The 20,474-nt window shown below is 38.8% G+C and overlaps 1 protein-coding gene across 1 annotated transcript; it reads right to left on the bottom strand.

Moving 5' to 3' along the window:
* Window positions 1-10,540: 10,540 nt before the first annotated feature.
* pmp22a (peripheral myelin protein 22a) lies at window positions 10,541-13,608 on the bottom strand. Its single transcript, XM_042504916.1, has 5 exons — window positions 13,481-13,608; window positions 12,635-12,731; window positions 12,015-12,108; window positions 11,769-11,909; window positions 10,541-11,658 (listed from the first exon to the last, which is right to left on the bottom strand). Exons 2-5 carry the CDS (start codon window positions 12,710-12,712, stop codon window positions 11,498-11,500), a joined length of 474 nt encoding a protein of 157 aa, XP_042360850.1. The 5' UTR covers window positions 12,713-12,731; window positions 13,481-13,608; the 3' UTR covers window positions 10,541-11,497.
* Between the last annotated feature and the right edge of the window lie 6,866 nt (window positions 13,609-20,474).

Below are 20,474 nucleotides of genomic sequence, written 5' to 3'. Positions count from 1 at the left end.
TTCTTGTAAAGTCATGAGTGAAGTTGCATAACTTTACAACTTGTCCTCATAAATGTATGAGTTTAATCACAAGTTTCCATCAGGTTGTCCTCTCTCTTAGTTTGCAGTGATTCTGAGTTATTGGTTTTGATTGAGGGCCAGTATTTTTAGAGGAGAGGTTCAACTGAAATCTCTGAAATCAACTGGCAGAACCAGGAGTTTACTCATTAGTGACCGTTGTAACATTACTGTTTAGATATTTGTTGCAGTAGACCTGCCCAGGTGTATTGTTGTCGCACGGACCTATTTTGAGGTTGCACCCAAAGGTAATCGGAGGAGTAAGATGACATGAAAACATGCGCGCCTTTAAAGTTTATTAAACTATCGCCCGGTTTGGTGAAATCAGGAAATCTGGAGTCTTCGTGATTATAAAATAATTTAAATCAGCGGCAAGTGGACTTTTGCAGTGTTACGAGCGCAGAACGAGCTGTTTTGCTGCGAAGACTTTGCCGGCGGGGGAGAGCCGGTGATGGAGGGATTGAGGCCGCCGCAGACGTTGTGCTTGGACTTCGGCGATCTTTCAAAGACGTGGGAAGATGAGTTTTTTCTCTATGCGGACCTGACGATAGACGACGGCGGTGAAAAAGAAAGAAAAGTGACACATTTGTCGGCGCGAGATGCACAGAGTTACTGGACACGTCAATGGATGACGCAGCTAAAGACACATGAAAGGTAAAAGGCATTATTGAAAAGTTTGATGGACATTGCAACCCTGGCGTTAAGGAGACTGTTGAAGGTTATCGTTTCTTCACAGTGAACCAAGAAACTATTGACAGTTACATCACATAACTGAAAGTGCTGGTCAAATCGATCGGATTGTGTGCGGAATAAAGGACATTAAAGGAAAGGGCATGAGAGACACTGCTTCGCAGGAAAATATGCCGCTGGACTCGTGCGTTTATATGTATCATAGATTTTATGTACAGAGCTGTATGAACTGTAAAACATTTTAGGGCCGATGGTGGCAGAGGTGCAGGCAGTACAAGAAGCAGCACGAGAGAGACAAACAGCAGCACGAGAGAGACAAACAGCAGCGTTGCTGTAATGCAAATTTTGTGGCAAAACACATGAAAAAGGCAAGTAAAAATACCTGTTGTACAGTGAGAATTGCCAAAAAGATGGTGGCGAGTAGAACCACTTTGCAGCTAAATGCGAAGCACACCCAAAACTGAAAAAAAAGAAAGGTTTGTCACTTGCAACATTATGCCAATTAATCTGCTGAATCTGGACACAAAACTTGAACACACTAAAAGTGTTGAGAAATTCAAGAAACCGGAAAGTGTATCAGCTAGATTTGTATGAGGCAGATGAAAAATGTGACTTTGGTTGGTAAAAAAAAAAAAAGCTAGTGAGATCACAAAGCTTACAAAAGTACACTAAAAGAATTTTTTGGAAGCAGACAGCATTGTCACCCCAGAGAAGCCCACAAACCCACAGATTGAATTTTGTTATGGTCATACAGAAACAAAATGAGAAGCCAAGAGGCAGCCACGCCAATCTGCAGCGTGTTTCATGCTCGTGGTGTTCACACATGCAGCGTTGTTGCATTGTTGCTGCCTGCTGCTATGAGAACTGTATTTCCACCTTTATGAGCACAAATTCCACTCATTTATGAAGTTGTGCAAGCTCCTGCATTGCCAACAACACGCATCCCGCAAATGTTTCAAAATAAAATGCCTTGTGTCCGCAACTGGGATTCTGTCCACACAGATGTTGCCAGAAGGCTTTTATTTTGAAAGGTCGTCAGGGAAGTTTGTGTAAAACAGACATCTTTGAAAAAATTAAAACAGCAATGAGAAGTCCTCTGTCCAACCATGTCCCCCAGTCCTCTGTGGAGATTACACGCATGGCTCCTTCCCTTGCTCCCTCCACCTGCATACGCTCTTGTCTTTTTACTACATTACACTAACTCGGTTGCCTCTCCGGAGCATTCATGCTCCCATGTTTCGTAGTGTTCCTGGATCTTGGCTGCACTCTTGGCTGCGCCTGGATCATGGTGATGGCTGTGCTGATGCTGTAACCCTGCCTCTGGCTGTGCTCGTGTTGTGGCTGCACTGATGCTGTACCTTCGGCTCGCCTTGATCGTGGTCTTGGTTGTGCTGTTGCTGTGCTCCTGTCGGAGGCTGCGCCTGTGTCGTGGGCCTTGGTTGCACAGATGCTGTGATCCTGCTTGAGACGACCTTCTACTGCCATTATTATGCGTCATGCCTCCACTATATACATGCGTGGGACTCTTTTTTAGCGCCTACGATATTTGCACTTAACGTCACATGCTATCATAGAGTGCATTTCTTAATTTTACGTCTATCGCTATTTTTATAATGATATGCTATTGTTGCCATGATTGCTGTGCATCTCTCTCCATCTCTTTCTCTCTGTCTCTCTCTTTCCTTTTTGTCATTACTTTAATTTAATTGTTATTTACGACATCTATTAGGGATTTGTGATTCTGATTCTGATTCTTCTATTGCACATTTGTCTGTCCTGGAAGAGGGATCCCTCCTCAGTCGCTCTAAATGAGGTTTCAACCATTTTTTTCCCCGTTACAGGGGTTTCTTGGGGGAGTTTTTCCTTAGACGATGTGAGGGTCTAAGAACAGAGGGATGTCATACTTGTATGCTGTAAAGCCCTCTGAGGCAAACTGTGTTTCGTGATAATGGGCTTTATAAATAAAATTGAATGAATTGAATTAAATGTACAGAGGTCTATTGATGATAGCTCCTATGAAGTGCAGTTGGACTCTGGTGGTGCCCTCAGGAGAAATTAGTGGCACCTTAGATGTGCTCATGGGATAACCCCAGCTGGTCTCCTGACATGGACACTGTTGAGCCTGGTCACTCAGAGACCGTTCTTCCTCACTCCGTCTCTGAGAGACACACCCCCATGGACACTAGCAACAGTGACATGCCATTAACCAACAGGTGTAGCTGCGCAGTGATGAAGCCACAGTGCCTGAAGTGCTTTGTGACATAAAAAAAAAAAAGAAAAAGAAGAGAGAAAGGTGTGTGGCACTTTTGGGAGTTAAATGAGTTGAAGTTGGAAAATGGACACTGAAAATCTGAAAGAAATCTTCAAGATAATTACTAACTAATTACTAACCAGTTAAGTATAAAAAGCAGTTTTATGTTTCAGAAATATTTACTTTGCTAAAGTTTATAAATGCTGAACTGTGAGATGTATAATATGAGCTGTAAGGGTTAATATAGCACTTTGTTTCTCAGTAGCTGTAGATGTGCCTTCTGATTGAGTTCTACGTTGTGTCAAAAAGAAATTTGAAGTTTTTACCATCATAAAGGTACATGTTAAAACATTTGGTTTTTATAAATGTTATGTCTGAAAAGAGGGAAAGAAATGAACTTTCAAAAAAAAAAGGATGTAACAATATGAATTGTTATATTGTTTAGATATCTGTTGCAGTGGACCTGTCCAGGTGTATTTTTGTTGCAGCATGGACCTGTTTTGTTGTTCCACTTAGAGATATCTGGAAGAGCAACGTGCTGTGTGAACATGTCTGTCTTTAAAGTTTAATAAGACTGTTGTCCAGCTTGGTGAAATCTGTAATTCTGATGTCTTTGTGATTAAAGGGATCAGAATTCAACAACCATGGCAACTTGTCAGTGATGCTGAACACACCAAAACACACACATCCACACACAGGATTTGGAACATTTTACAAACGATGCAAGATGCATAATGTGTTAAACGGAGGGCTTGAGCATTGGAGGTGAGCCTCACTTCAACATCTCTGGAGTTCACAAAATATATTTCATGGGTTTTATTCAACATTTCTCTGATAATCGTACTAACTAGACCCTTTGACACTCTTTCAAGAATTCCTAGTACCTCATCACGTTCTTGCATATTTCAGCCAGCACTGTTGTGTAGCATCAGCTTTTGAACAATCCTTAAAATGTGACACATTGTGGGTATCATTAAAAAAGGTAATATAATACTATGTTGTCCAAAATATTGTAAAACACGTGATATTATGTCATCAGAATACCACAAAAAGTCATGTAATTATGTCATCCAAAACAGCATAAAAAGTTCACTAAAAACTCATAAAAGGAATGTGTAGTTTAATGTGTAGTCCAAAAATACCATTTAAAATGCATACTATAGTATGCCATCCAAAATAGTATGAAAGAGTTACTTTATAGTATGTTATCCAAAACAGCATTAAAGTGTCTTTTTCTAGTATGTCATCCAAAATACCATGAAAAAGTCATGATGAAGTCATGCTATAGTACATTGTCCAAAATACCATAAAAAAGTCATAAAAAATGAAGGTAAAGTCATACTATAGTTCTGCATCAAAAATAGCATTAAAATGTCATAGTATGTTGTCCAAAGTCCTGTAAAAAATCATAAAAAGTGTTTTTAAAAAAACCCCAACCCATTAAATTATATTATGCTATTTTAAACGGGTTTGGGGACATGTCATATTTTGACATTTTTTGTCATACTATAGTATGGCATTTTCAGTAGTCTTTTTGACATGCTGTATTATGGTGTCTTTGGCCGATTTTGCAACATTCTATGCTATGGCAAGTCTCGGGATGCTATTTTATGCAGTTTTCAGCTGTTTTTGGGACATGTCATATTTTGCCATTTTATTGCCATACTATAGCATTGACGTTTTCAGTGTTTTTTACATTCTATATTATGGTGTTTTTGTCCGTTTTTGCAACTTTCTCTGCTATGATATGTCTTTGCATGATATTTCCGGTGGTTTTCGGGTGTTTTATGGACATGTCATATTGTGACATTTTTCACCATACATTATGGCTTTTGTGGTGTTTTTTCGACATGCTATATAACAGTGTTTTCGCCATTTTTGAAACTTTCTATGTTATGGTGTGTCTTTCCATGCTATTTTATGCAGTTTCCATCTGTTTTTGGGACGTGTCACAGTTTGACATTTTTGCCAGACGATAGTATGGCATTTTTAGGCAATTGATGGCAAATGATATGCTATATTATGGTGTTTTTGGCCGTTTTCAATGCAATCTTTGCTATGGCGTGTCTCGGCATGGTATTCTAAGTGGTTTTCAGCTGTTTTTTGGACATGTCTTATTTTGACATTTTTCACCATACTATAGCCTTGGTGTCCTCAGTGTTTTTTTTTACATGTTATGTTATGGTGGCTTTGGACGTCTTTGCAACTTTCTCTGCTATAACATGCCTCTACATGCTATACTAGGTGGTTTTCAGCTGTTTTTGGGACATGTCAAGTGTTGAAATTTTTCGACATACTATACCCTTGCTTTTTTGGTCATTTTTTCAACATGCATTTTTATGGGGTTTTCGGCTGTTTTTTTATGTTTATTCAAAACTTTTTACGATAACATATCTCTACATGCCATACTAAATGTCAAAAAAATGTCAAAATTTGACATGTCCCAAAAACAGTTGAAAATACATCAAAACAGCATGAAATAATGTGCTGAGACACACCATAGCATTTAAACATGCAAAAACAGCCGAAAATACAATAATATAGCGAGGCTATAGTATTGCAAAAATGTCAAAATTTGACATGTCTCAAAGATGGCTGAAATAGTCTCACAGCAACCTAAAATAGCGTGCAGAGGCACACCATGGCATTGAAATTTGAAAAAAAACAAACACCAAAAAAACGATAATATTGCATGTAAAAAAAATGACCAAAAAAACAAGGTTATAGTATGGCAAATATTTCAAAACTTGACATGTCTACAAAACAGCTGAAAACACTACAATACAGACTGAGATAACGTCCTTAGAAATGCCATAGCATTTAAACATGCTAAAACGGCCAAAAACACCATAAAATAGCATGTCGAAAAAATGACCAAAAAAGCATGGCTATAGTATGGCAAAAAAATCAAACTTTGACACATCTCAAAAACAGCTGGAAACACCTCAAAACAGCCTAAAATATCTTGTTGAGAAAAACCATAGCATTAAAATGTGCAAAAACGGCCCAAAATACCATATTATAGCTTGTCCAAAAATAACCCAAAAAAGCAAGGCTATAGTATGGCAAAAAAAGTCAAAATTTGTTACCTCTCAAAAACAGCTTGTTGAAACACACCATAGCATTAAAACCTGCAAAAACTGCACAAAATATTACAATATAGCATGTCAAAAACATGACCAAAAAAGCAAGGCTATAGTATTGCAAAAAAGTCCAAAATTGACACATCTCAAAAACAGCTGGAAACACCTCAAAACAGCTTGAAGGAGTTTGCTGAGACACACCATAGCATTACAACTAACAAAAACAGCCCCAAAACACTGATATATAGCATTTCATGAAAATTACCGAAGTAGCAAGGCTATAGTATGGCAAAAAAGTCCAAATTTGTGACATCTTAAAAACAGCTAGAAACGCCTCAAAACAGGTTAAAATAACTTGCTGAGACACACTATAGCATTAAATCTAGCAAAAACAGCCCCAAACACTATAATATAGCATGTTGAAAAAATGACCAAAAAAGCAAGACGACAGTATGGCAAAAAAGTCAAAATTTGACATGTCTCAAAAACAGCATGAAAAACCTCAAAACAACCAAAGATATCTTACTGAGACACAGCATAGCATTACAACTAACAAAAATGGCCCAAAACACTGTAATATAGCATTTCGTAAAATTTATGAAGTAGCAAGGCTACAGTATGGCAAAAGAAAGTCACAATTTGTGACGTCTCAAAAACAGCTGGAAATACCTCAAAACAGCTTAAAATATCTTGTTGGGACAAACCATAGCATTAAAATCTGCAAAAATGGCCCAAAACATCAGAATATAGCATGTCGAAAAAATGGCCAAAAAAGCAAGGCTATAGTATGGCAAAAAAGTCAAAATATGTCACGTTTCAAAAACAGCTGGAAACACCTCAAAACAGCTTAAAATGTCTTGTTGAAACACACCATAGCATTAAAACCTGCAAAACAGGCCCAAAACATCATAATATAGCATGTCAAAAAAATGAACAAAAAAGCAAGGCTATAGTATGGCAAAAAAGTCAAAATTTGACACGTCTCAAAACAGCTGTAAAACACCTAAAAACAGCTTAAAATAGCGTGCTGAGACACGCCATAGCATAAAAGTTGCAAAAAAAGGCCAAAAACACCAAAATATAGCATGTTGAAAAAATGACCAAAAAAGCAAGGCTATAGTATGGCAAAAAAGTCAAAATATGACCGTCCCAAAAACAGCTGAAAACACCTAAAAACAGCTTAAAATAGCGTGCTGAGACACGCCATAGCATAGAAAGTTGCAAAAACGGCAAAAAACATAAAAATAGCATGTCGAAAAAATGACCGAAAAAAAAGCAAGTATGGCAAGGCTATAGTATGGCAAAAAAAAAGTAAAAAATGACAAAAGTCCCAAAAAACAGCTGAAAAACAAAAAAAGCAAGGCTATAGTAAAAACAGTTTCAAAAAACGTCCCAAAATGCAAAACAGCTCAAAACAGCTATAAAATAGGTGCTGAGACACACCATAGCATAGAATGTTGCAAAAAAGGCCAAAAAACACCATAATATGGCATGTTGAAAAAATGACCAAAAAAGCAAGGCTATAGTATGGCAAAAAAGTCAAAATTTGACACGTCCCAAAAACAGCTGAAAACACCTGAAAAAACAGCTTAAAATAGCGTGCTGAGACACACCATAGCATTAAAAGTTGCAAAAAAGGCCAAAAAACACCTCAAAATGGCATGTTGAAAAAAATGACCAAAAAAGCAAGGCTATAGTATGGCAAAAAAGTCAAAAAATTTGACACGTCCAAAAAACAGCTGACTAAAAAAAACACTGAAAAAAACAGTTTAAAATAGCGTTGCTGAGACACGCCATAGCAAAGTTGCAAAAAAAATGGCCAAAAACACCAAAATATAGCATGTCATGAAAAAAAATGACCAAAAAAGCAAGGCTATAGTATGGCAAAAAAGTCAAAATATGACACGTCCCAAAAACAGCTGAAAAACACCTCAAAACAGCATAAAATATGCGTGCTGAGACACACATAGCATTAAAACCTGTTGCAAAAAAGGCCAAAAAACATAATATAGCATGTTGAAAAAATGACCAAAAAAGCAAGGCTATAGTATGGCAAAAAAGTCAAAATATGACACGTCTCAAAAACAGCTGGAAAACACCTTAAAACAGCTATAAAATAGGTGCTGAGACACGCATTATAGCATTAGAATTGTTGCAAAAACGGCCCAAAAACACCTTCAAAATAGCATGTCGAAAAAATGACCCAAAAAAGCAAGGCTATAGTATGGCAAAAAAGTCAAAATATGACCATCCTCAAAAACAGCTGGAGTCACTTCAAAACAGCATAAAATAGGTGCTGAAGACACACCATAGCATTAAATTTTGCAAAAAAGGCCAAAAACATCAGAATATAGCATGTCGAAAAAATGACCAAAAAAGCAAGGCTATAGTATGGCAAAAAAGTCAAAATATGACGCATCTCAAAAACAGCTGGAAACACCTTAAAACAGCTTAAAATAGGTCGCTGAGACACACCATAACATTAAAACCTGCAAAAACGGCACAAAACATCAGAATATAGCATGTCGAAAAAATGATCAAAAAAGGCTGTAGTATGGCAAAAAAGTCAAAATTTGTCCCAAAAACAGCTGAAAATCGTATCCATTCCAACAGGTTGTTGCACAATGGTATGATGTTGCCTGCAGGCAACATTGGGACATGGAATATTTACTTTTTTTCCTTCAGATTATGTTTATTTGGTCTATTTTATGGACAAAAAACACTCCAAACATTTTTTTCCCAATTGGCATCTTAATAAGTACCATAGAGGTTTAGAGTTAGAGTACGAGTACAGTATGTTGTCATAAAAATATCAAAAAAAGTACCACAAAAATACTGTCTTTCCAAATTAACATTTAACAGTCATCGAATAGTATGTTGTCAAAAATAGCATAAAGAACTCTTGCTATAGTTTGTCATCCAAAATAGCATGAAAAAATTATACTACAGTTTACTATGGTATAACTTTTTTGACAACATACTATACTATAAATGGTTATTTCAAGTGTATGTCAACTAATAGCTCATGAAATTTTAACATGGCTAACCTGTAATAAATAAATAATTTACATAATTCCCACATATTGGGGCTTGCATTTACATTTAGCACACTTGTAGGAAGATGTACATATTTGTACATATTTTATATATTTTTATCTCTTCCACGACATTTTGTTTTATGTTTTCTTATGTTTCGTGTATTTTTGCATTTATTTGTATAAATTGTAATATAATACACATTTTTCTTCCATACTTAATATTTCAATTTTCTTATCATTTATCTATGTCTCAACTGTAACCTCTCCCAGTTTCTCCCCCAGAGGTCAATAAGGTATTCTTAATCTGAATCTTAATTTATTATTCTGAAGTGGACCATTCTGCATAATGATCACCTTTAAATCAGGTGCTTGAGGCCTAAGTGTATCTTTATGCTATAATACTTTTACTCAAGTAAAAAATCTGAAAACTTGTTTCACCACTGACTAAAACAAATACTAGTACACAAAAACTAATCCTCTACTGACATCTATTGGTCATCCTTGCACCCTACAAATTCAATCTCCAATTATTTTACAAGATTGAACACAGAGGTAATTTGATAGATATTGTGGCATCATCCTGCTGATGGTAAGTAAAGCGCAGATGACAATGCAGTGTGTATTGCCTTTGTAACCAATATTGTCTATATTGTTAAAAAAAAAAAAAAAAAAAAAGATAAATGTAGAAACTAGTCTGGCATGTAGAAAGATCTCTGTCTTTTATGAGATGCTTTCCATTATTGTGTATGAGCCCAGGATCTGAATAGGTCTTATCTAAATATAAACATTTTTTTTTCTCATGGAAATGCAGCTGCATTTTCCTTAACCACATTTAATGATATTAGCAGTAGTATTCTTTGATGTATACTTTTGCTGAAATAATTCCCATGTCCTCAGACTGTAGCTAGATGGTGTTATTTTTTATTTTTAAAATGTTTTGGTTTCCATTTTTGGATAAATGTACATAAAAAGGCATTTCATCAGCTGTTCCACTCCGAAATACCTTTATTAAAAGCTACTGTGTGAAAAAATAATGATGCACATGACAGTTTGAGTTGTACTTTCTCCTTAACTAATACAGCATAATGTTATTATATTGATATTGTCAAAGTATGGTGATGTTGTGCCAGTATATTTCACCAACATCTATGTTTCCCTGGGGTGAAAGTGTGTGTCTGGGAGTGTTTTATGCATAACAGCTCTACCAAGCGGTACAATCCAAGAACAACAAGGAGCTGTGTGTAACAGAGAGTGTGTCCTCAGTACATGAATAATTTTTCTGTCTCAGCATGCATACTGCTACAATTATTAATCAGCTAAAAGCACTGAACATGGAATATCAGGTAAAAAATGTCTGTGTGGTGCCATTGCTCAATGTATACACGCAAACAGTTCAATTATGCACATAGCTGTAAGAATAATTCTTTTCAAATTGTTTATTTTGAAGAATACTGACAAAAATGCAAACTGGGGTTTGTACAAAGCAAATTAATCACAGCACACAGTTGCAACACAAAGAAGGCTATACATTTCAAGAATAGTAGATAAAAAAGCACCATTTTTCAAAACTAGATGGATGACAAAATGAAAAACACTTTTTTTATATTTGGCATATCAAGTACAATGATAATTCAGAAAAAAAACTTCATGAGTTGATTAAGACTTCTTGTTATTTTTTATTAATTTCTGAGGATTTTCTCATTTCCTTCAAGACAGATATTCTACATAAGGCACGGGGTTCAAAGTGATGGACAGTCGACAAAACAAAGACAGTTTTAAAAAGCTTGATACTTTGGCAGTTTAAGCGACATCTCTTTGGCACAGCTGCATGATTTGTGAGAGACAAAAAAACTCTATCACGTAAAATGAGCATGACAATGTTAACTTGACAAGACTATGTACAAAATGTATGTAAAAATGTTATAAATATGTCTAAAAACCACAGACACTATGTACATCTTTGTACTGAAGCGAGGCAGGATCACTCCTCTTTGTTTATCACACATGATGGATTTGTGTGTGCAAGCATGCAACAAAAGTCAATATGTCCCCAACACATTTAAAAACACATTTTGAAGACAATCTGTCACCGCTGGAAACAGGTGTAGTGACACTCAGCTTTTGTTTAGATTTACAAAACAAACAGGTGTGATATTTTTCTGCATGTGATGGGAATAATTAGTAACTGAAATACAGCAAATATAGAATACCCAGCAGTGATAAATGTCTCCAGTTTGTGTTAACAGTCATTAGTGACACATGCACTTTTGTTGTGCTGTTGGGATGTCAGTCTATGGTCTGTGGGCAGTAGGCACAGTGCGATGTTGTTGTGAGGGGTCTCCAAGCTACCCCTCCTCTTTTCTCCTCTGCTCCTCCTCTCATTCCTTCTTTCTCAGGACAATATAAATGAGGCCGCTGATGAGACACAGAGGGAAAGCCACCCAGGCCAGCACATAGGCATAGCCGAACTGTGTGCTGCCGGTTCCATCATCTGGACTCATCACAGTGTAGATAATCGCTGCGCACATCACAAACACACCTAGGAGAAGAAAAGGAGAGATGAGAAGGATCTGAAAGCAGATGATCTCATGACTCCACCCAAATCTGCTCAGGGTGTGACCCTTCAGCATGTGATGAAGTCATACTCACTGGCCAAGATCTGGAAGATGGCGGTGAAGAAGAAGCGTCCGCCCTTGACCAGTTTGAAGAGCTGGAACACGAATGCGATGAGGGAGAAGAAGCAGAAGAGCAGGGAGAGGATCATGAGGGCTTGTACTGCCTGGATCCAGTCTGAAAGACAAATAGAGATGAAGCGCATTAATTCAAACCCGTTTTGTTTTCCAATGAAGGCACAATACATGATTTATTTATTTTTCTCCAGCAATGTTAACAAACCGTCACTGCTGGCTGGCTTGCAGTGGTAGCCTCCATTAGTTGTCATGCAACTGTACCATAGATCTGTGCTCCTATCCCCACCTACAGACCAGGCCTGGTAAACACAACAACACAGACACTTTTAGATACACTTCAGCATCCACAGCACAAATGAGCCCACAGGACTACATTACCCAAAACTTATCATGACCCACCCAATACAGGCTATTTACTGTCATTTTCCTATGTTATGAAAACATATCAAACCAATATATAGCAGGTATACAACAGTTTGAAAAAGAAAAAACAATACATACACACACGCATCTACCTACATTCACACACACTTGCTCAGATATCAAATACCATATAACTGAATCTAAATATTTTCCTACATTTTATAAATTCCCCTCAAGTAAGGCTTTCATTTCCTGCTTTAAGGGTGTTCATGCATGGTTACCAGAGCTGAAAAAGTATTTCTGCTGGCCCTGACACTTACAATAGTTAATGCTCATCATTATAAACCAACTAGAGCCTGAGCTATCACTTTCACTCAACGCCCTGGTCTATTTTTTTGTGGGCGGGGGAGTCCCCAAGACAATTTGAAAATTAATTGAATAAAATGTAACAGAATAACTTACGCTAGCTGCCGTAGACACGATGAGAAGAATGAGGATGATGAGGTGCAAAAGAAGCACTCCGAGCAGGATGAGCAGCATGGTGTTTTTTCAAGTAAATCTAGAGGAATACATGAGACAAAAAATCAGTCCACGTGAATTTACTATCCCTGCAAAAGCCCTGTTGGTAGTGCACCGCATTTTGACGCCAGGTGGCGCCATTTCCTCACTTCTGCACCAACCGCAATGTTTACCTCAATGTGAAAGTATCACCTTACACTCAAACGTAGAAAAAAAGAAGGAAGGGACTATAATTTCTTCTCGACGGCGGCTAAAATGGCAAATGTTGAGTGTAAAGTCAGGTCGGAATTACGCAAACGAATCCGAAGTTGTTTTCACCACACTGAACTTGTTTTGTCCATTTTTATAAGTCCACATGATTTAATTACAAGTCATTAATTACAGCTATGCATGTTTGCATAATAAATGAAAGAGCTCGAGAGGGGAATAAATGAGTTAGATGTGAGTCAAGAAAAAAAAGGCTGATTCACGTCTAATCAATGCATGCTGCTGGAAAACAAACTCAACCCATCTGCGTGGAAAAACATTCCAGCGTAGTGCCGCCATGCGCGAGCGTCAAACGTTACAGCTTTAGTTCAAGTATCTACGTCTATAACGGTGGTACAAGAGCGCGTGAGTCGCGTAAAGCAGCCACATTTGCGCCAAAAGTGCATTTTCGCGTCACATAAGTAAATCCAAAATCGATTTAAAGTCCAAAGGTGAAGTCCTGTTGTATGAGTGGAAAAAAAGTCAACGAAAAAAAAACACTGCATGAAACAAAAGAAACTCCAACACATTAATCCAACTTACAAAAAAAAGGCAAAGCAAAGAAGTTTCCTTGGAAAAGGGAGTGCTGAAGAGAGGAGTTTAAGGAAAGTATCAGCGAGCTTCTCTCGACTTTCTTTCTCTGTGGCTACTATTCCAGATGTGGCTCACACACCCCAGTCTGACTCTTTCTCCGCCTGAGAAACACCGCCCTGCAGGCCCTGCACGTCACCAGAGGCCCGTCCTAAAAACTTTTCTTTTTTTCCCTTCTTCTCGTGGTTTAGCCTATCATCGGGATTGTTCTGAAGTCCACAGGATTGTATGGAGAATCCTATGCTATTATTGTGCAAACCGCAAAGCCTTAAAAATGCAAGTTCGACTGTCTAAAAACATCCATTATTTTACTCCTAGTAATGAAATATCATCATGACAAGCAGTCAAATTCCAAAGAGGGCATGTTGTGTGTATAATACTCAGTTATTTTATGATTTGTGTGTTATCAGCAGGGGCGTTGTACTTTGAGGAAGGGGGGAGCAGGACTAATTACCCAAATGGTGGAGGGGCGTCAAAAAGCCTGGTATGAAGTTTTGGGTTTTTTGTTGTGTTTGCAATTTTTATTTCTAATTAACATGTGCCATTACTTTATATACATTGTAAGAAGCTAAACTTTGTTTAAAAAAAAAAAGATAAAATGGAAGCATTGGCGTCTTTCTGCTGCATAGACAGACCAGTTTAGTGACAAGACCATCTTTCCAGAACTGACATATTTCTTTAAGTACATATGTCATGGATTTTTATTCTTTACATGTAATTTGAACAGTTCATTTGTACATTTACATGATGTTAGAAAAAGCTAAATTATTGTGTTAGTCCGACTAAAAATTGACTTTTAAAATACATGTAAACATGTCAGTCTGACTGGAATCATATTAAGTCAAATCTCTCTGTGTCAAACTAAAACACCTAGATAATGCAGCTGGGGGTCAATTTACTCTTTCATTTATATGCCTCACTTGGTCCTGAAATGGCCTAGGCGTTCTGTGCATGCTCCATAGTCCCAGTGCAGGATTTGATCCGGAAATTGAACAACGTAAATTCGTAGAAGAAAGCCGGGAAAACCAAAAGAAGAAGGGAAGAAAACAAAACAAGAAAAAGGTCAAAAGGTTAGGGTAGAGTTCGTATGAAATGTACAGCGCCAAAAACTTATCTATGTTTTCACTGTTCGATATGTACGCCCCCCCACCCACCCTTCTGGGTATTAGTGCATTTCTATTTTGTAGTTCTTGTTTCCTGTCAAAAGCTCGATCCTGACTCCCAAAGTGTTCACTCCTCACATACAGCACAATACATCTCTGTTTATGTTTTACCTTCAGGCCACACTTGATATCCTAACAATCTAACAAGCTGTCAGGACAGTCAGGATGACTCCTGATGACCTTGTTCGAGATGGTTAAAGGTGGCTGGACAGCCTTACTGATTGGCTCAACTTATATGTGCACACTGAGCTCCATAAAGCAAGCGTCCAGCAGTGCTCTGTCCAGATGGTGTGCGGGTGTGTGTGCGCTTGCATGTGAACACACCAGCCCTCTGGAGGCCCCGCGGTATGCCCAGAATGCCTGTGTGTGTGAAGCAGGCCTCGTGTTTACTCCTGCGTCTTCAGTGTGGAGGGAGAGTTTGTCCAGTGCCAAAGGGAGTTACCACAGTGCAATGTTTCAGTCATGCTAAATTAATGGAGGCGGGCATGGATCTCCACACACACATGATTCAAGGATGAGTGACAAAGATCGCCCCACTGCATCCCCCGCCTTGACTCTCCATCCCTCATTACACCGTGGTCTCAGGCCATTTCCTCACAAGCGACAAAGTTGTAAACCAAACCAGAACGCAAATGACAACAGTGACAAAAGCACACATTTACTGTGTTGAAACCACCCAAGCCCCATATGTGATTGTGATCAGCTGCAGTCACAGAGAACAGCTCGTGCCTCTCTCCCTCTGCTCTCCCTTGCCGTTTTTGGCTCATCAGGTGGATTCCTGTGGTCTGTGTTTGTAAACACGCGAGGGGAGGAACTGTGGGATGCCGGGTGAGGCAGCACCGTGAGCCTGGGCAGAGCTGGAGGGGGCAGAGAGAGAGAGAGCTCCTTGAAAATCGGCCCAACCGCTCAGCTGGACGTGATGCTGTTTATGAAGATGTAATTGGTGCAGTGGTCAGGTTGAAGGCAGCGCCAGCACCGGCAGCAGGGTGAGAAGTCAAACCTGGCTGCCCAGCTGGAGCAGGTGTGTGAGCAGAGACTATAAATGACACAGTGGGCTAACACACCTCTCTAATCAGAGTAGTATTCACACACAATCCTGCACTATTACTGACAAAGTGGACAAAGCAGAAAAGTAAAGAGGCAAATCAATACTGAAGAAAAATTTCAACACAACACTTTTTTTTTGCTACCACTTTTTTCATACTTGACAGACTTAACATATTTAATATTTTAAAATCTTGTGTTCAAGTTTTGAGGGAGTATGCAATTGCATGCTGACTGCAGGAATGTTCAACAGAGCTATTCCATGAGAATTAAACATTAATTTTACTATCATAAGCCTTCTACAATGCAGTTTCCTAGAATTTGGCAGTACAGCCAGCCACACCAGCTCAGGACTGCCACATCCAGCCCATTTTCATTCAAATGTCGTCAATAACTGTAGCTTTTACAGTGCTGCATAAGATCCTTATGCCAAAGGCCACCTTTCGCATCTGCACGATAAACCACTGGACAGCGTCAGCTGAGAATGCAGCCAGTTTTGGTGTTATCATACACTGGGGGATGGCCAGACGGCACCTGCTGCGTCCACATGACACACCAATGGCCGGCATCAATTAAGAACGTGTCGTTACTGCATGATATGTGCCAGGATAGCGGCAGACTGCAAAGCTGCCAGTAACGATGTAATATAAGGAGCACAAGGGCACCTCTAGAGTAGGCGAGGGGGGGGGGGGGGGGGGGGGGGGGGGGGGCACTGAATGGGTCCAACAAACCCTGGACTTTCATGGGGGAGTCCAGTGTTCACTTCCCCTTTGAATGTGATGGATTTTTTATTACTACTGCCTCCTTCCCCTAATCCTAACCATCCCATGCTGTCTAATCCTAACCATCCCTGACAGCATTTGCTGACATCCCAACATTGGTCATCATGTACTTGTGTTGCCCAAACATAACCATGTGCAGCATAATCCCTAAATGTGCTTGTGTTTACAGCATAGTAGCAGCATCCCAGAATGTAAATAGCAGACACAGAAGGAGCACAGATACATACAGAGGACATAGAGGACATAGAGCGTAATATATAAATGCAGACGTCTACTGCAACGGTGCAATGTGTGATGATCACAATCAGTTCATGGACAACAGATCTGGACATGCCTGCAGTCAGCATGCCAATATGGATAGATTATTTTGGAAGGAAAAGTACCCATGGACACAGATTTGATCAAATTAGTGACCAAAATTTGAGAGAAACATATCTATTGAGTGCATAAAAAAAGTCTCAGATCTTTAACTTAAACCTGTGAAAAGTGGGAGCAAAAACAAAAGTGTTGCATTTCAATTTTTGTTTGGTGTACTTCTTTCTGTTGGGGTGTAGAAATCCTTTTAAAGAATAACAGTAAATTTAAAATGATAAAGCTACTCTGTTTCTGTCACTGGGAGCTCTCATAATACAGCGTTTGTGATACATTCCTCAGTAAATGATGCTTCACTGCAGTGAGCAAAAAGGTGCCCCACCCATTCTTTTCTGCAGCTTTATTTGATTTAATAAACTGGGAGATTGCACTCATCTTATCATTACACAGCAGTTGGATATTTAATAAAAACATGCACATGTTGCCTTTTCAATGAATCTTTCATTCAGTTTTTGCTCGAATTTTTTGTGATAATTATTTCAGTATGACACACAACCACTGCCAGAAAGTCCCCATTTTTTTGAGGACTTTCTAAGAGATATGTGAGTTTATAGTTTTTCTCACGTTCTCACTTTGTGTGCTTTTTAAACACCAATCCCTTTGACTGATTACTTTGTGGTGTCAGTGATAGCTCAACCATAACCCTGAAGAGTTATGCTCTTTCTTATATGGCTGATAGCACTGGAACCCATCCAAAACCATTGACCCCCAAACCCATTAAATGAAAACACACAGCTCCTCTTTTTTCTTCCTTTGAAAGTGTGGGATTACAAAGCAAACAGGCAGGAGCAGCTCACCAACCAGTAACTATAGTCACAGCCATTGTGGTGAAGCTGCAGATGTAATCTAAAACCGACACGCCCTGCTTCATTGAGGAATTCCACCAGGTGAGCTATCTTGGAGTTGGTTATTTGGAATGTAAAAAAACAAAGTTTGTGGGGAATTTTCTGTTTTCTGTTTCTGTTTTTGTTTTTCTAAATGGATTTTTGCAATAGAGCTACTGTTCTGTTTAGAGGAGTACCTCGAGCAAAACAGCTGATCCAAAACGGAACCGCAGGGGCGTCACTGGGATTTCACTGCTGTTTAATGAAAATACAAATTCTAATGCTATGAAACATTGGGCTGTGACTTTATTAGGAAAGTCTGTTTTTAATAGGAAATCATAGAAAAGAAGAAAATGAATTCACAGTGTGGATAACTTTTTTTGAACATGAATCTTCTTTTCTAACCATGATAATATAGTCTTTTTTGTTTCTGGTCTGTTATGGTTACTATAATTTTAACCACTATCTTTAAGTACACCAGTATTTTTGGATTGGACTTCAGTGTCAAAGGAGCAGTATGTTGGATCTGGTAGCATCTAGTGGTGAGTATTGCAAATAACAGCCAGCTGAAACTTGTGGCAAGCATGAACTTATGGTTAGGATTACTTCAGAGTTGGTTGTTCAGGAGGTTTTTACAGAATTATCCGCAAAGGTCTATTTTTCTCCAACACAAACAGACCAGTTAATTAAAACTGAGTCCTTGCTGCAGCGGCCGCAGGTTCGATTCTGGCCTTGGCCCTTTGCTGCATGTCATCCCCTCTCTCTCCCTCTCCCACACTTAATCTGTCCTGTCCGAATAAGGGCAAAAAGCCTAGGGTTAGGGTTAGGGTTAGTCACAGAGGTCACTTCCTCTTCAAAATATATTAGGGATGCAAAGATTTACTGATTTTAATTTATACCCTGATATAAAGGTTGATGGTTATTATCCATGTAAATTTGTTTATCTACAATATTTGGGGGGGGGCTCCTGGATGGAAAATCTCACCTTTTTAAAGTTACTTTCAAAGTGGAACTTTTAAAACATACTTCAGGTTTTAGTTATAGTAATTAAACATTTGTTAAACCAAATCTAACCCTTCTATTTTCATTCTTTTAAAGGTCAATCTTATCGATAATAATAGTAATTCTGTAATACTGTGAAACTACAATATTTTCTGAGATGGTTATCATACCATGAAAATCTCATACAATGAAGGTTTTTACTGGGAGCCAAATTATCCACAGAGGTCTCTTCCTCTCCAAATCAAACAGATCTGCTGGTTAAGTAGTGCTTACACTGAATAACAATGTTTCATGTTTAAAAAAAAAATGGTATTTTTCCGACACTTCCAGCTTTTCATGGAGGGTCTGTTCACTGCTGTGGTCGATGGGAATGGCCTTACCTATGGCAGGCGTTTGTCCATTTTGGGCTACTTAAGAAACATAGCATGTTAACATGGTGGGCTTCGTGGTCGTGGACCTGCTTTCTATGTCAATATAAATGGCTAAGGTAACTCAACTATTCTTATTTTTAGGTGATTACACTGAAGAAAACATACCTATTGTTTCATATTCCATGTCACTCTAAATGCTACAGGGCTGAGAGTCATGGTGAGTGCTAACTTTCACTTTTCTTTTTGGTATCAGTGCAAATTATGTCAAGTTAATAAGTTGTTGACTCTAGTGCTCATATCAAAAGTCAAGTCAAGACTTGTGTTACAGTTAAGGCGTATTACTGGAATAGTCCGCCGTTGTGTGACAGAATGAGTCAGCCTCAGTTTAAGCCCAACCCTAGTATACAGCACCAGGCTGCAGGAGAGGCCACTCTTTTGGACAGCCCCAGCTCCAATAGCAAACACAGGACTGAGGGAAGGGAAAGACAATTAGGGATTAGGTTTTGGTTTTTGGACACGACCTTGGCTTGGCTGCTTGGAGTACGTCTTAGTGGGACAGCTGGACAGTCAATTTTACTTGTGGGAATATGAAGGAATGGTGGAACGCCTCAGTGCTGCTTCACCTATGGAAGTCGCTGCCAAAACAAGAGGAAACACTAAAACTCTGAAGTCAGTCTGGTTAAATGTCATCAGGAGTAGCTGACAACGCCTGTGTCAAAAAAAAAAAAAAAAAAAAAAAGATATCTCACTGGACATCTCTGAATCATTGCAGCTGAAAAATGATGGGAAATACTCAATGCATAGCTGCTGACAGAACTTTTCTTATAGTGTGTGCTAGTTTGGCCTGTTTGCATCGTGGCCTGGTTTGATCAAAAACGCAGTGTCAAATGCATCACTTTGAAACAGACACAGACAGCGACATTCCTCTTGCAGATGCTTTCTCTGCTTTCCAGGATGTGTACAGCTCTTTCCCTATGCCGCCTGGCTGAACTGGCCTCACTGTTGCTGCTCTTAGTGTTTGTGTTTCACCACTTAGTGACTATCAGATAACATCCCACAGACCATGCAGGAGGAGGTGGAGAGGAGTCCTTCAGACCCAGACCTATGTTAAAGGTTTGCACACTTAGCAAGGCCATGTTAAACTGTTAACACACAGTGAGACTGATACTAGACTGCATGTTGACACGGACTATAAACATGCACAAATACACTTACTCTTTCACTGGCTTCTAGGCCTCAAACTGTAATGTCTGCAGCTTATCTTTGAGAGACTGTAGGCTACAATCAAAATCTCTTCGCTGTGTGTGAGAGGAACATAATATGCAGGTCTGTGTGCAAGTGTAAAGCAGGATCACATTAGAGCATCCGTGCCATGCATGCTCCGTCTT

This window comes from Plectropomus leopardus, chromosome 17 (genome assembly GCF_008729295.1).
Source record: "Plectropomus leopardus isolate mb chromosome 17, YSFRI_Pleo_2.0, whole genome shotgun sequence".
In the NCBI taxonomy this organism is placed as follows: Eukaryota; Metazoa; Chordata; class Actinopteri; order Perciformes; family Serranidae; genus Plectropomus; species Plectropomus leopardus.
This window is presented reverse-complemented; position numbering and strand designations above follow the sequence as displayed.